Genomic DNA, 16,641 nt, shown 5'->3' on the forward strand with positions numbered 1-16,641 from the left:
GTATGAAGAAATTTCATGTAACAAAAGACCAATATTTTGACTCCATACCACCATACAAAATTGAGCATTCAACTGGAAAACAGATTATTCTCCCTTAAATATGGTAGGTAGTAATTATTCCTGGAAAGCACTATATAAGATGTCAAAATCATTTCAAAGAAAAGCAAAATATTCTCATTTTTTATCTTTCAGCACTAGGATATAGTGAGCTTGGATGTCCTGTCATTTCCATATGGAGACAATCAATCCTTATCTGTGTCTGAACCATATCATTCAGTTCTCCAACCTTGGAAGATTATTTGGTTATTTATGAAGTGTTCACTTGGGAGCAGAAACTCACCTGTATATTTATTTGTCCTTTTTTACATGCAGGTATTATTTTCATGACAAATATATGCCTTTCACAGACAATAACAGAAACAGTTTTATAAAAAAAGAGCAAAGAAACATTGATTAACAAGACTAGAGATAAGTCAAAATGCCCCTTTTCTCTGAAATTTGATTTCTGAAGTTCATAAAATCACAATTTATTTTGAACAAAATTTTAAAAATGCAAAACATGCAAAGAAGACTTACAACTGAGGATGCATTTTTAGTAAAAATCAATCACAGTAACAAAATATTAGAAACACAATATTTCCATAAATGATTCAAGTGTTTCTAAATTTTAGTATTTATTCTTATGTCCACATTTTGGCAGAAAGTTTTATTATTATCCCAGCACACCATCCTCCATATATTTTACTGAAAGATTCTGTTTAAAAAACCAAACAAGTAAAACATCTGTATATCTCATACAACTCAGCAATGAACACTACCTAGTGACAGAAAAACTAGAATTTTCTAATTCACCTCATGTGGCTCATGCAGAAAGAGGAAAAAATTACCACTTGAAAAAATTACTTAGGGTGACCTAAGAGAACCTTAAAGAAAAATACTGCATGAAGTTAAGAAGAAATGTTTCATTCCTCTCACCCAACATCAAATATGCCTGAGTTGGTCCTAAAAGAAGACCACTGAAAACAAATGGGGTGCTCTTTTTCATTATACTTGCACTGGTTTTGGGTAGTTTGTAAGACTTATGCTAAGCACCAGAAACACTGCATTTATTGGGAATATTAATTTGTTTTCACTGATCTTCCTCTTGCCCCATTTCCTCCTTAAAAGAAATCTGATCTGTTTAATGTACCATCCAGTCGATACCCTAGTAGAAAAGAATGAGAACTAGCTATAAAGGTCTACTTATATCCTCCTTCATAATGTCATTTCATGTCATTAGAATTAAGAATTTTTATCAAGATGAAAAAAACCCCAAGCTGCTGTTTGGGTCTAATATCTGCTGCTAGAGAATGAATATTGACTCCTACACTCTAAGTGCTACTTGGATGCTTTTTAGTTTTTGTTTTGTCTGCCCCCTGTTGAAGTGCACAACATCCAAGATGAGATAAAACTTGTACATTTAATGGAAATGACTTGCACATTAACTCAGTTTGCTCCATGTTCCTTGAACTTCCAAGGCAGAGATCTAATTAAAAAAAGCAAAGGGCTTAATTGATGACTACAAATGACTTTACAAATAAATGACACTGTGTTTTTCCTAAACTCCTGTTACTGCTTTTCTTAATGCAGTCAATGGGATTTCTACAGTTAACAAATGCAAGCCAGAAAAAATATTCCACATCTTAATTTTAATCCATTATTTCTTGATAACACACATTAAAAGAAGAAGCCTTGTAGACTGTTGCAGTTTAACCCCAGCTGGCAACACTAAGTATCACTCAGCTGCTTGTTCACTCCATCCTCCCCTCCACTAAAAAATAAAAAAGTAAAGCTTGTAGGTTAAGACAAGAATGGTTTGATAATTGAAATAAAATATTACTATTAATAATAATAGTAATAATAGAAATGAAAAGTGGACAGAGAGAGAGAGAGAGGAATAAAACTCGGGAGAAACAAATGACCCAGAATACAATTGTTCACCACCAACCCAGGCCCTCTCCAGAGCACAGTAAGCCCACGCCTCCCAGCCAACTCCCCCTGGTTCATGTACTGGGCATGGTGTTCTACAGTATGAAATAACCCTTCGGCTCATTCAGATCAGATGTCCTGCCCATGCTCCGTTCCAACTTCTCATGCAGCTTCTCCCTGGCAGAGCATGGGAAACTGGAAAGTCCTTGACTTTGCAACAACTAAAACATCACTGTGTTATTAACATTATTCTCATACTACATTCAAAATGCAGCACTGTACCATTCTCTAAGAAGAAATGTAACTCTATCCCAGGCTAAACTGGAACATAGGCCCAGTTGCAAGCAAAGACACAGCAATGGATTTCCTCACTCTAGCAAAAAACTACCTGCTTCTGTATTATAAATCTGCAAAGCAGCTAAGCAACTTGATAAAGCCCTTAAAGGTCCTTGGAAGGACTAGCTGGATGGGAAGTGCTGAAGCATGATGTACATGCTTTAACAGCATGGTTGGCTGCTTAGGAAAAGCCCAAGTATAAAAACAGGAAGAATTCTGTTCTCTGTTCTAAATCCAGCAAAACAAATAACAAGTATTCAACATAGTGGCTAATATGCTAAGCTACATAAAAACATAAAACCTATTATATTGGATCAAGGTTTGTCTAGTTCAGAGTTTGCTGGCTGAGAATATGCAGCTATAGAAAGAAGATATTCTAATTTCACATATAATACATACTGTGGTATGTAATGGCACTTCTGCTGAAGTTTATCCCAGCTTTCAACAATCTACTGAAGACTTCTTAATCACCTCTGAAAATTTTGTGTTAAACAGCCAATGGTTGACAACTTTTTTTATACATTTTATACATTCTGGTTCTCACAAGTTTATCAAATAAGTTGTGTTATCTGAAAAAGTAATTAATGCTGTTTATTTTAATTGTCTTAAGTGATAATATATGTCAATGGTCTTTGATTTTTGTATTGTACAGTAAATATTCTTCCCTATTCCTCTTTTCCTTGTCATTTGTGATGTACATAATCAAACTCAGTCATCATTTTCAGCCTATGTATTCTGCTTTATTAATCTCTCCTTTTCTCCTACTTCAAGAATCCATCCCCTTTCTTTGATCATCCTTGCTATATTTATTGCATCCTTTCTTGATCTACCATTTTTTAAAGAAATGTAAGAACCAGAACTGTAGACAGTATTCAAGGAAAAGAATCACACTGTATACAATGACAGTAATTATTTTTGTTTTCTCTTTCCTCATCAATTCTTAAGATCCTCCTCAACTTTTCAGATAATTTTGCTAAATTTAATTTGCATATTATTACCCAGTCTTGTATAGTCTTTCACATCTTTCATCATTGTGGAAGCTTTTATTTGTACTACTATGGGTAATTTTGTACCACTGGCAAACCTAGTCATGTCATTATTTGTCTCCTATAGCTCATTAATTATGAATACAAGCCCTTTCTTTAGAGAAACAAAAGGTTCTTTCAAGTGTTCAAATCAGGTGCATTTTATCCTTTTCTTCCCTATAAATTTTCTAATTTTCTGCTAGAAATGAGGAAGGTTATTATGTAGCTTCTCTTCTTAGGATTACTACTGTGGACATTTTTTGAGGTATTTTATAACACGCAGATTTTGAATTTGATTATACTCAAATGACTGTACTACAATTGTAATTTCATAATAAAATTTCAACTCAAGTGCTATGTAATTCAATATTGGTCCAGAGTTACCTGTTCACTTGTTCTTTCTCTAAGAAAGATAGAAACAAAAAGTTCATGCTGTTTATTATGCCATGTAATTGCATTTATTAGGTCGATATGGGCAGAACAAAAGTCTCCAACTATTATTTATCTTTCTATATAAAATCTGTAATCTGTTTAATATGCCACTCACTGTTCCTATCCAGGCTGGCTGGTGAATAATTTGGCTTCAATATGGTGAGTTGCCTATCTAAACATATAATTGAAAACAATATTATGTTACTAACTGATAAAGAAAAGTTATTTATTTTGAGAGAAGTTTTCTATAATATTTAGAACTATTTTTCCACTGGCATAACCTACTTATCTATATTTATGTATGTTTATGTACAACCTACGTTTATTTAATGTACAATCCCTATTGTACATTAAATCCCATCCCATAGACATTAAATACATTAATATCCTACATGTTACTTTCCTCCTATAATATAAAAAAAAAAATTTTAGTTTTTAGCTTCCTCTTCTAAAATCAGGCATTCCACTTTATCCAAATTCTTTAAAAACATCTAATAGTTGTATAAAAACACTTACATACATGGGCTTCATGTGCTTGGTTTTTTGTTATATCCTACCTAAACAGAACTGTTTGCCTCTTCTATTTCCTATGTACAGTTTGATGATCTCCATCTGTTATTCATTTGAGGTTAAACAAAACCCCTCACACTATTTTACCTTTAAAGGAATTGCCCTGAACTGTGTGGTCTTCTTTATGGCATTTCCTCCCACAAACTTTTAAGAAGATGCGAAAACAGTTCTTATATGGAAGTACCACAAGGGTCAGATACTTACAGTACTGATCCTTCCTTTTACCTCTGATTGGAACCAATCCTTTCCATAGGTTTGTTTTTTCCAAGTAATCCACCTTCCTAAGAGTACATTTCTACTGCCATTCCCCCTACCATTGCAAGGTTGAAGTCTCAGCCTCTCTATTTTGCATATGAGTTTAAAAGTATTTCACAGTAAAATTCAGACTTTTGGCTTCCTAACAATTTCAATTTTGGGCTATATCTTTGCAAGAAATCCTTCCCTGACTATCTTTTCCCCGACTATCTCTGTATTATTTTTGTCCATTTGTGCTCTGGTCACTCATCACACCTGCATGACTGTTACAGGCATTAAGATGTTCCCCCGAGTCCTCCACTGCTATAGCTCATATTGTTTCTTCTGTTTTCTGGGATCCCAACTCTAAAGAGATAGCTTCTATACAAAAGGAAGGAGTTAGGCAAATCTCCTCTATGGAACCACTTCCAGCCTTCCAACATGAAATTCTCTGATGTATGACCTCAATAGTACCAGTGCTGCAAGGGGAACAGAATAGAATGGCTCAACAGTATTTCTGAGTATTTCTTTAATCAGTGATGCCACTCTGTCTCTGGAGCTCCTTCTCTTTAGTCACCATGGACACAGGAGACAGCATTCACTCTCTGAGGACCATGAGCTGTCTGCACCATAAACATGCACAAGTTACCCACCTAAGGAAACATTACTAAGTGACAATGCCTACAAAGGAAACTGGGAAGCCCCATTAAGTCTGTATTTCTATGTTACAACTACTGACTTCTTTTAATTTGGGAATTTTGGTTTTGGCAAAGAGAAGGGAAAACAAGAACTTGGTTTGGTCTATTATTGAATAAGTAAAAATAAATATTGAAACTATACTGATTTTGGGGCATGGTGGTGGGTGGGTTATAATGCCTTTTTTTCTCTCTTATTCAAGCAAGAAGTTAGTCCCAGAGCTTCCATTTATCCCTGTAGCCAAAGTCCTCTTTACATTTTTATGACCCTCAGTTTCAGAGCACACTCCATGCTAGGACTCTATGTACTCAACAGGCTTTCATTAGTGGTCCTAGATTTGTACCTGTGTATCTCTGCCTGTGAGGTTTCAGCTGCTCACTTCATCTAATTAATTAGGCTGGTTTCTTCTGTTTCTCTAATGGGATTATTAGGCAAAGGCAAGCTGCCACATAGTCTCTCACAAAGACTTGCAGTTTGCAGTACAGCCTCTTCTCCAGAGGAAGTCATACAGTAAGGTTTGGAATTGAGACTTCTAATTTAAACTTTCAAATTTGTTTTAGTCCTTTTGAAACTCATCCTATAGAAACAAAAGCCTAGCAATATTCCTGCTAACGGTCAGCAGTTAGACACAGATATGATGGTATATACTTGGATATTTTAAGATTGCTTACTTAATGGAAAAAGAACATTTCAAACATACCACATTCACTGGCTGATTCCCCCACCAACTGGAAGAACTGTTGAGCAATTTTCAGATGATCTCTCTGGAAGAAGAATAAAAAAGAAATCCAAGATGAGTTACAGGGTTGATGCTACAATACACAGTGAAAATACGGTCTGAGGAACACTTAGGGAGCAACTAACAAATAAACCAGGGCTGAAGCAAAAAGAGAAAAGGTAAATGTGCCATTCTATGTGTCTAGACAAAGAAGAACACCATACAAAGCAAACGGGGGTTTTGGAAATAGAACAGAGAAATCAAATTCATCTTGATCTACTATCAAGACCAGCAACAGAAATTTGCATTTCACTCATTCTGGACTGATTACTGTACAGGAGGTTAAGACACTCAGAGATCTTGCAATCTAAATAAGAAATTACTGCCTCTTTCACTCCATTCCAGTTTCTACAGATCTGTTCACATTGTGTTGTTGGAGAAGCTGGAGAACCTCATGGGCTTTACTCACCGAGCCCATTTCTTGTCCAAGTGCTGCATTTACCACCCCTTTGAGGATGTACTCCTGGAAAAAAAAAAGTTAAAGGGATCAGAGAAGACATGGTGAAGATTTCAGAAGACATATAAAAGCCTCCGTGTGCATTATTCTTCATTAATTCAACTCTATCACAACTGGGTTTGGTAGGCAGCTGGTTAGTGTGGTATTGGTTAAGCACTGTACTAATTTAGTCCCCCAAAATACATTCTATTTGCTAGGTAGTCCCTTCTACTAAATATGTTAGATGCAAAGGGGTACTGTGTTTTCTGGTAAGTCTTATGGTCAAAGATAATGCACCAGGAGGAACATGGTACCATCCTTTCATGCCCTCTTCATCATCATATCACCAAGAAGTGCATAATTGTTATACTAAAGCACAGATCCCCTTTCAAATATGCACATTGGTTAACCATAACCACTGACATCCTTGCTGAAAAATTCATAGTGTTTCTCATCAGGGCAAATATGTTAAGAGGTTTGTGCTCTGTGGTCATGTTACTCCAGTGAAATTAGGAACAGAAGTTGAGTACCCTGTAACCTCTAGTAGGAGAAACAACTATAGTTTAATTCTTCTCTGAACAAATTTTTCTCAGTGTGTAACAGACTCTTTTGTCCTACCCAAATCTTATAATTAAGAGTTATATCTATAAATCTGTTTTAGTAGGTACTCCTGATAAACCAGGACGACCCTGTTACAGAGGTAAACACAGAAGAAGAGACATCTTTCAGGAGACCAAGAGACCAATGAGAGAATGTAAAGAAATATTCTGAGAGTACTACCCAGGATAGTAAGAAATCATTTTAGGACACCAACTGCCTTAGAGATGCCAAATTATTATCTACAGGCATCATGACAAAGAAGAAATTTGAGAAGTACTCAAGTAGGTTTTATGAGTAGTTTTGCAAGTGTTAGCAGGGAGTTCTTTAAAAGTGTGAGTGAGAAATGGGAAAAAAAAAAGCACAAAAATTCTCATTTCAAAATATGATCGAGAATTAAAAGCCAAGTATATTGGGACAATATCCTACAATAGGAACAATAGCTGCAGAAAACCATTCAAGTAAGTTTTGCTATACTGAAAAGTGCAAGAAGTGTAAAGTGACATCAGAAGACACTCCTCACTCCTCAGCACAGAATCACCAGATCTGTGTTTTTGAGGTTTTCCTTTTACTTCCCTCCCTCCTTCCCCCCCTCTCTCCATCTAATTCCTTACATAGACTCATGAAAGGTCCCTTTTATGCCCAGCTTTGTGACCTTTGGAAAATAAACAGCAAAGAGGAATAAATCAGAGACTAAAGATGCTGGAACAGCCACAGAAGAAAATTACAGTAGCAGCCAAGGGACACTGTAGCTTTCACTCATGGCAGCTAAAGTGTGATGGGATTAGAAAATACCATTTATTAAAACAGTTTCATCTAATCTAGCTCATTTTAATTGAAATGGCTTCCGGACAACCTATATGAGCATCTGAGCTAGCAAATCTGAGGGATGAAAGCCACACCAGGCAGACAACCAGCTATACTTGTAAGGGGGCTTTTACCTATGCAGTAATGGTCCATTTCCCAAAATCAAGGCTGCACACAACAGAGCTGTATTCTTAGCTAAACCCAGGTGGTACAGTAATAAACAGGCCAAAGTACTCATATAGGCACATATATACTACTTTATGCATGCACATTAAATTTATTGTTAATGAAGGGCTGAAAACACAAGAGTTTTAAGAGTGGAAATGGGGCAAGCTGTCCTCAGGACACCAGTTTTGTATGTGGCAGATTTCATATTAGTTTATAACCTCTGTCTTTATGTGTCATGACATCATTTTCCAATTACCTGTGGAGCTGTAGGTTCCAGGTCCTTAATCAGGTTATAAGCCTCCTGCACATCATCTGAAATGCCAGACATTAGAGTGCATGACAACCCATAGCACACTGTATTAGAACAAGTCACTCACCATCTACAGTCCCTAATAGTCATAGACTAAGAAATAAACCACTTAGACAGGAGGAGAAAGGTAATGATAAATCATTGTGCATTTCTATCACAATGGTGATAATTTTCTAGAACTCAAATAAAAACCACAGTGAGTAATATCTTCTTTATTACTACAGTTTTCCTAGCAGAGATGGTTTGGTCCCTTTGTTCATAATGCAGTGGCTGCCTTCTCAACAGCACAAGGTTATAAAATAATAAATAATAAATCCATCATCTTCCTCTATTTTGTTTTCTCATATTTATTTAGCCCACAAAGAGAATAGGTAACATGATGCTGTAGGAAAACTTCATCTTTTCCTTAGTAATATATCAGCATCTGTCCAGCAGATCCTAATTAAAAAGGAAAAAGCACTACTAGTATTGAAGTTTAAATGTGAAGTTTAAAATCCATAAATTACTTCGTTTCCACACAAGAATTATATAAACTGAATAGATCATAAACTTTCCCTGAATTAAAAAATATGTTGGCACTATGGTTGGCTTTGTAAATCAACCTAGTGAAGATCCTCTGCTACTGGCAAAATTTTGTTAATACAGCATTACACCAACTGCCCATACAAATAAGCCTTATCAAACAAATTTTTTTTTCACTAGAACATATGATCCATGCAGCCATTTAAGGCAATATGCACTGGAGCTGCCAGGCTCCCATCCATAACCTCTGCTTTCTTATCTACTCCCTTGACTCCCTTGAACAGTTCACATAGTAAGGCAGCATTACCTTTGCTCTTTTTTTTTCCCCTTTTTTGTTTTTAAATATATTTTTGGCTAGCTCAGACCACCACCACAAAAAACAAAAAAACAAACAAACAAAAAAAAACCAAACCAAAAAAAGAGACAGTAACCCTTATTTTTATTAATCCAGTGTAGACTATCAACACAGAACTATGCTCTTCAGGCTCCAACAGAAGCGACTAGCAAATCTCACGGCAGCAGATTACACCAGGATACCAGCTGACCTCAAACCCTGTTAGAAGTCACTATGCTGAAGAGTTGAAAAAACAGGATTAATTTTCGTGCTTCAGTCATTCCAGTTCAGAGCATATATCATCAGCACAACCCTACGTTTATCAGAAACCTTTTCAGTTTTGGAGAGACAGCTGTAGTCATCAGAAGTAAGGATTTCTCACTTTCCTAAGAAAGTTGCTACCCTAGCAAGACTTAAAAATGGAAACTTAGACAAACCAGAAAAGAGGTTTTAGTCCAAATTCCCCTTGATCTTTATCAGTACACGTGTCATTTGTATATCACAGTAAAGAAAAGAACCTAACTAATGAAAATTACTGCAAGGTTAACAGCATATGAGTGAACAAGACTGATTTTTAACTGATGCATGAGATGCACTTTGTTTCCATGTAAGTAGAACTTAATTTGACACATAAGTTATTATCAACAACATTGCTGTGCAAGATAATTGGTAATAGTACTAATATTGCCTATAAGTGACACTGGTAACAATAATACTGGACAGAAAGGTGGCTGGGTACAGCAGACATGGATTTACCAACGCCAAAATGTCCTCAAGGTGTGACTGGTTGTGTGAATAAGGAGATAAAGGTTGATGCTGTATACCTTGACTTTAGCAATGTCTTTGAAATGATCCCTCATACAAACTTGAAAGATAGGACTGGCTAAGTAAAACTATAAGGGGATGGAAAACTGGCTGGACTACCTAAGAACAGTGACCAGTTGTACAAAATCCAGCAGGTGGCTCATCACTAATCAAAGCCCCCAGCGACTGATACTGTTGAATAACTGATTTTTATTAGTGATCCAGATGATAGCATAGAGTACTCGAAGCAAGTCTGCAAATGATGAAACATTGTGAAGAACGCTCCCAGATATGGAGAAGCAGCTCAGTAGGCTGAAAAAATGGGCTGAAAGAAATCTGATGAAGTTCAGTAGAGGCAAAATGCAAGCCTTGCATCTTGCTTGGTTTGAAACATGCCTGAGCAGGTGAACTGGCTAAAAAGCAGTCTGGCAGACAGTGCAGCCTTGCAGCAAAGGAGGCACACTGGATCATATTAGCATGAATGGAGCCATCACAGCAAGGGAAGGAATTATTTATTTGGCACTTGTGAGGTTACACATGAGTACTGTGTCCAGGCTTGGGATCTGACAATCCACACAGACTTTGAAATACTGGAGTGAGCCCACCTGAGGGCTCCCATGGCAGGAAGAGGGCTGAGGAGAAACTGAGAAAACTGAGTTTGTTTAGCCTTCAGAAGAAAGGATCTCAGGGGAGATCTTCCCACTGTCTACAATTAACTGATATAGAGGATATAGAATAGCTGTAAACAGGTTCCAAAGAGTGAGAGAAAGGCAGTGGACTCAAGGTAGAACAGAGGAAGTTCTAACTGGCTGCTTGTCTGGACAAAGCTTTATCTAATTGGACCTGCCTTGAATCACACAGCTGGTCAACCCACTGTTGAATAAAAGAACACAATGGGAGAATAGGAATAGCTCTGAAAAGCTCAGATATAATTCAAAGAAGCTGGCAAACACAGGAGAGATACAAGCAGAAAATCCTTACCAACTGATTCTGGCTACCTACTTGCATTCTTTAGGAATTGTAAAGTTGATTTTAATGAAATATCTTGTTCACAGTCACTTTGGTTCGTATTTTGTTTGTGCTGTATTTACAGAAATGGTTGTCCTTGCCTTTACAGGACACACACCTACCATTCTCACATATTCAGGCAGAGGAGAGGTCCCCTCACTAGAAACAAATAAACACTACCATCCCCAAAGCCATCTCCTGCAACCCAAAAACTCCAATACTCTGCTGAAGTAGGCTTTTTTGGAGTGCACAGTATTAAAGCCTTCTCTGCAAACCATGGGAACTTTTACTTTGCTATTTTACAGAGTGAAAATAAATTGGAAGGGAAGTGAAATAAATTACGTTTTACTGCAAAGAAAAAAAACCAAACACTGAATAAGTTGAGATAAGATGAATTAATGTCATGACTGAAGCTATGAAAGAGCCAGAGGAAGGTGTATTACCTTGCTGGAGATAGTAAATCACAAGATTCAGTCTTGCCTCAGGAATAACATCAACCAGAGGAGGCAGGACTTGCAAAGCCCCTTCTCCTCCTCGGAAAACCACCTGAAGAGAAAAGCAGCATATTGATAATCATGCATCAGAATCTCCTCTATGATAAGTTAATTCAAGGAAATTAATCCTTAAATTCTTGTATAAACAGTACTAAAAGGTCAGTGGCTCTGGCATTAGTTTAGTTCCTGCTTTTATATAGCTGTAGAATTACGCAGTGTGACAATCATTACTCTGAAGAATATAAGTATTTAATCCATACGTAAATATTATCTTATTTCAGCTTTTAGCAGCTCAAAAGAGTGATACATTATATATCAAAGATTTAAAAGAATAACATAGTCTGAGTGAAGGGAACACATACAAAACTATAAACTGCTTATGATGTTTTCATATGAAAAAATTAGGCTAACAACTCCACATTAATTGACACAGGATTGAGTGACACGGGATCCTAAAATGATCAGGAGCAGTTGGTTATACTCCAGTTTCACATGACAGTTCCTCCAACAAGATCTAATGTACTTATTCAATAAAGCACTAACAAAAATACCAACATACAAAATAAACAACACTAACTTAAAAAAGTCCAGTTTGAAAGCAGTTTTAACTCTTGGAGAAAGAAATGTTAGCTTGTGATGACTGCTCTTGAAAAATGACAAGGCAAGTAACTGCCTGTCATTAAAGATGAGCAATCTACTGTTACCAGTTGTTCAGCAAAATAATACCACTGAAAGGAAAATTAACCATTAGTTACTCTTAGTGACTCTTTTACTGCAGAACACAAAAGTATTTTGCTTTTACGAGAATCTTTTTTCCTAGAACTCCCTGCTTAGTACTTTTGGGATGAAGGCCATTTTCTTGAGCTGTCTTCATTCCAGTCAAATTGTTCTGGTACTAAATAGAGTTCAGGGTCATCCTGACTTGTTTCTACAGTGTCTTTATTATAGGTACTCTTACACAACATACATTATTTTATTATGCCTTCAAGACTAAAAGCAACAGTAGTATTATTATTTTCTTGACACAGTCTCAAACTGTCAGGGAGAAATTCCAGGAAAAAAGTAAATACACTTGATAGCACATTCATTATACTGGTAAGATTCCTGGAATGGGACTTATATGGCAGCAGAGACTCAATCAAGTCTGCAATTTTTCAAAATATTCCAATTTATTAGTCATAATGAAAAGCTCTACAAGTGAGTGCAGTTCATATTAAATCCCAGAAATTCGTTACTTACCAGATTGTGCTTAATGAGCTCCTTGCCAAACTCAAAAGATGATGAGGCACTGTCTGTCAAGTTTTTGAGCTCTGCCTGGAATTACATACATTCCAAAATTTTAACATAAAACCAAAAAAGCACAGAAGCCTAAGTGGAGCTTCAAATGAGCTTCAAAGCTGACACCAAAACATCTCCATTGGTGTTGGATAACTAGAAGATTTTGCCTTTCCACTTCTATCTAGTTATTTTAGCAATTGGGTAATACATATAAACACAAAACCAAAAGGGTACTGGGAAAATGGTAAGACCACTGGGCACATATGTGGACAGATGGGTTAATGTCAGGGAAACTGAAATAGGTGACATTCCTATAAGAACAGAGTGACAAGGTAAAGACCATTATCAACATTACTGATTAATACAAAGGAAAAGAAACATGTATGGAATCTTAAACTAAAATAAAGATGAGTTGAAGGACTGTCCAATAGATACCTCTGCAGCCTTTCCATTGTAAAGTCGGAAATGGTTACAAGCCTTAAGGTTAAGAGCAATGGTGCTGTCAGGAACTTGCTGAAGATAAACAGCTAGCACTTCCTGTGAGACATCATAGTAATCCAGTTTGTAATAGCACAGGGCCACATATACATTCAGAGCCAGGTATTCCCTGCAGGAAAGAGGATTAAAGAGAACCTTTAAATCCCTCCAGATAGTTTAACATTTCCCCACTACAGTGCATTAAAATCAGTAAATAAAAAGAAAGCTTTCACAACTATACATATTTTACAAACACATCAAAACTGGGGCTTCTGAGAAATGCTTAGGGCTTCTCTAGTTTGTCAGCTAGGACACATTCACAGTATTTTTTTCCACAGCAGCTACTGCAGCTTTTAAAAATTATCAACAAAACTTCTGGTTTGCAAGTCTGGGAAACTTCAGTGGCAACTTCACACCAAGGAAACGTGCAGACCATGAGCATCATAATTGGCCTGGCAGAACATGATTTTCTAAGCAATATACTCAAAGACATTTAATGTGCACATAAAAGTTTGTACCAAGTACAATTATTTCAAAAAATCCTTGTCATTACAAGCAGTCAAGCCAGAAGAACTGGACAGAAAAAAGACAAGCATTTGTGAAAACTCTAAGGAAAAGGATAATTGTTATGAAGGTTACTCATTTAGCTTTGAGTGATTATTTCTGCAGGACTTGGAGGTTAAAATCTCTTTCCCAAGCATGACATGATACATGCATTATGATGAATTTCTCTGAAACATTCAAGAGGAGATAGATCAAAATATAGTAGTATTCTGGGACAGCAGTTTCTATTTTCTTAAAAATACTTCCAGCCACTTAGGAATTAAATTTGTTCCTTGTTAAATTCTGAATTAAAAATTTGCAGAACATGACAGAAAAACCCATCAACAAGTATCACAGAAGATAAACAGAGAAGGAAAGGATTTCAGACTTAAAGGATTCCAAGGAAGTCTACATAAAATTCAAGAACCGAACCCTTCTAAGAAAGGCTAAGATGTGAAGGAGAAGTCAATAATTCAAGTCCCAAGATTGGCCATCAGAGGGGAAAAAGTAAAAAGACAAAGCAGATACATAACCATATATCATTTCAGAAGAAAAAAGTAACAAAATAAAAAAGATATCAGAATGAATTAACCAACAATTTCACAAAAAGAAAACAAGAGAGTGCAGACTTCTTTTTAAATGTGGGCTTTTCAATGATACTTTGAATGAACAAAATTAAGGAGCTGCAACTGGTGCACATGCTGTGATGAGAAAGGGACATAGCAGATGTTAAAAATGTCTACTTTCAGAAACCAAGCAACCATTTGGAACTTAAATACCACCAATAACACAGATGCTTCAATAGGGATTAGAGATGCGCACCGATTGTCCAGCAGAATGCGCTTGTAGATATCAATGGCTTCTTGGTAGTGGGACCGCATGTAGTGGATGGATGCCAGGCTAAGCTGATCTTCTGTAACATCCTGCAGGTTCTGGTGAGAGCTCATCAGTTTCTTTTCATCACTGAACTAAAAAGAGTGGGACACATTCTCAGAAGAGTTCAACAAAAAAAGCTTTTTAATTAAACAGGTTAGTTTTGTCCTTGCTGGTAAACACCATTAAATATCTGGAAAACTGCTGTTATTTTAAAGTTAATTTGACCAGTAGAGAAAGACAAACATAAAGAAGCAGATGAGTTCAAACTGAATAAATGTTAGGCTAAAACTAAGCACACATTTTCCTTTAAGGTGTGATTTAGATATAATTACATGTCATGTGCTTTGATGGATAAGAGGGAAAGAGCTGAATTAATTATTTCACAAACAAAATTTTGCAACACAAAATTTCATTGTAATTATTTAAGCCAGCAAAAATCTTGCTGTTTGTAGATCCAAATCTAATGTCTCATGCATAGCAGAAAAACACAAGACTTGCAAACACACAAGCCCTAATTTTACTAGTCTTCTTAACAGCAGTAACAAGTTCACTGTCACCAGCCTCCAATTTCTAGTTTCTTTAAGTAAATAATTATTTTTAAAAGCATTGCTGAATAGCACATATAACACACACACAGAAGGCTAAAAACAAGGAACAGAGTTAAACGTGCCCATTATATTTGTATTACAATAGTGAGGTTGAGGCTATTTACCAATTGGTCTGCTCAAATAACTTATTCCACTGCTTCCTTTTGCTGGTTTTGCTGATTCAACAGTAATTATGAATTTCTCTTAGACACAATTTGTAATATTATATATTTCTTTTTCCACCTATCTGCTAGTTTTCTTCAAATTCTTCTCCTCCCTCTTTGAGCCAATCACAAAGTTAAAGGCAAGATAAGTTGCTTAACAGAACTGAAGGCATTGGGCTTCATAGCTTTGGTAAAACCGTTTACTTCCAGCAACTAATTAGATAAAGAGAAGTTGCATATTTCCTAGTTCATCACAGGCGTCTGTAAGTGCCAATGGCACTGAAAAAAAGGCTTTAAGATTTCTCTCTTAAAACTAACAGATATCTAAGTAAAGAGAATATAACATCAAAGCTAACATTCAAGATTCATACTTCCTTTTAAGTCAGTATCATTAGTAGCAGAATGCTTCTTATGTATTCTGGTACAGGATGGTACAAAAGCTAATTTAAGAGAAGATAGCTATGTGCAGTAAGTGAAATAAGCACTTAATTGTTGCTGAAATTAAATTAAATTTCATGCTATTAACAATATGATTTCCTGGATACTGAACCAGGACCAGTAACAGCATGTACACCATTTTGGTCAAATTGCTACATACAAGAGAGCTGCAAGTTAGGAAAACTTGGTACATTTAGAAAAAAAAAGTAAAATAGTGGCTTCTACATTTCTGATTCTATTAAGGTTTCAGGCTCCTCATGATCAAAAATGTCACTACATTTCTATTGTATGACTTATGTGAAGTGCACTGGTAATACTCTCCTTAGAAACATGCTGAGATCATGTTTTCATACTTGCTTTCTCCTCCACATTTTAATACAGTAGGGTGGTTATGAAAGATGTTTGTTGTTCTGCCACCACAGGCATTTTAATTATTCTGCCAGGCTGCCAGCATAAATTACACATTAGTAAATTGAAAAGAAAACAAACAAAGCAGGAGTGAAGGAAAGACATCATACCTTATGTGCCAGGTGAAAGAGTAAACGGTTCTGGAGACCACTCTTAGGTGCTGAAAGGGAAATTCAGTAAGTATTATTATAATGAACTACTCGCAGGGTATCTCTTTATATTTTTAACTTTCTTTCTCAATAGATATGAATGCACCCCTACTCTTTCATTAACTAGCCCAAGTACAGATCTTCACTGAAAGTCCTTTGCAGATTATACTTTGGGGGAGGTTCTACCAATTTTAGAGTGGTT

At 36.2% G+C, this 16,641-nt stretch overlaps 1 protein-coding gene across 5 annotated transcripts in view; it reads right to left on the reverse strand.

Moving 5' to 3' along the window:
- IFT56 (intraflagellar transport 56) overlaps window positions 1–16,641 on the reverse strand; it is a 64,354-nt gene that overhangs the window by 32,243 nt on the left and 15,470 nt on the right. For all 5 annotated transcript variants that reach the window (XM_066550275.1, XM_066550274.1, XM_066550273.1 and 2 more), the window contains 8 exons: window positions 16,401–16,450; window positions 14,640–14,785; window positions 13,233–13,404; window positions 12,759–12,833; window positions 11,469–11,571; window positions 8,304–8,359; window positions 6,449–6,502; window positions 5,962–6,025 (listed from right to left, as the gene is read on the reverse strand). In XM_066550275.1, coding sequence (XP_066406372.1) covers window positions 5,962–6,025; window positions 6,449–6,502; window positions 8,304–8,359; window positions 11,469–11,571; window positions 12,759–12,833; window positions 13,233–13,404; window positions 14,640–14,785; window positions 16,401–16,450 — 720 coding nt within the window. The remainder of the gene's footprint in view (window positions 1–5,961; window positions 6,026–6,448; window positions 6,503–8,303; window positions 8,360–11,468; window positions 11,572–12,758; window positions 12,834–13,232; window positions 13,405–14,639; window positions 14,786–16,400; window positions 16,451–16,641) is intronic.

Source organism: Molothrus aeneus, chromosome 5, assembly GCF_037042795.1.
Source record: "Molothrus aeneus isolate 106 chromosome 5, BPBGC_Maene_1.0, whole genome shotgun sequence".
Lineage (NCBI taxonomy): Eukaryota > Metazoa > Chordata > Aves > Passeriformes > Icteridae > Molothrus > Molothrus aeneus.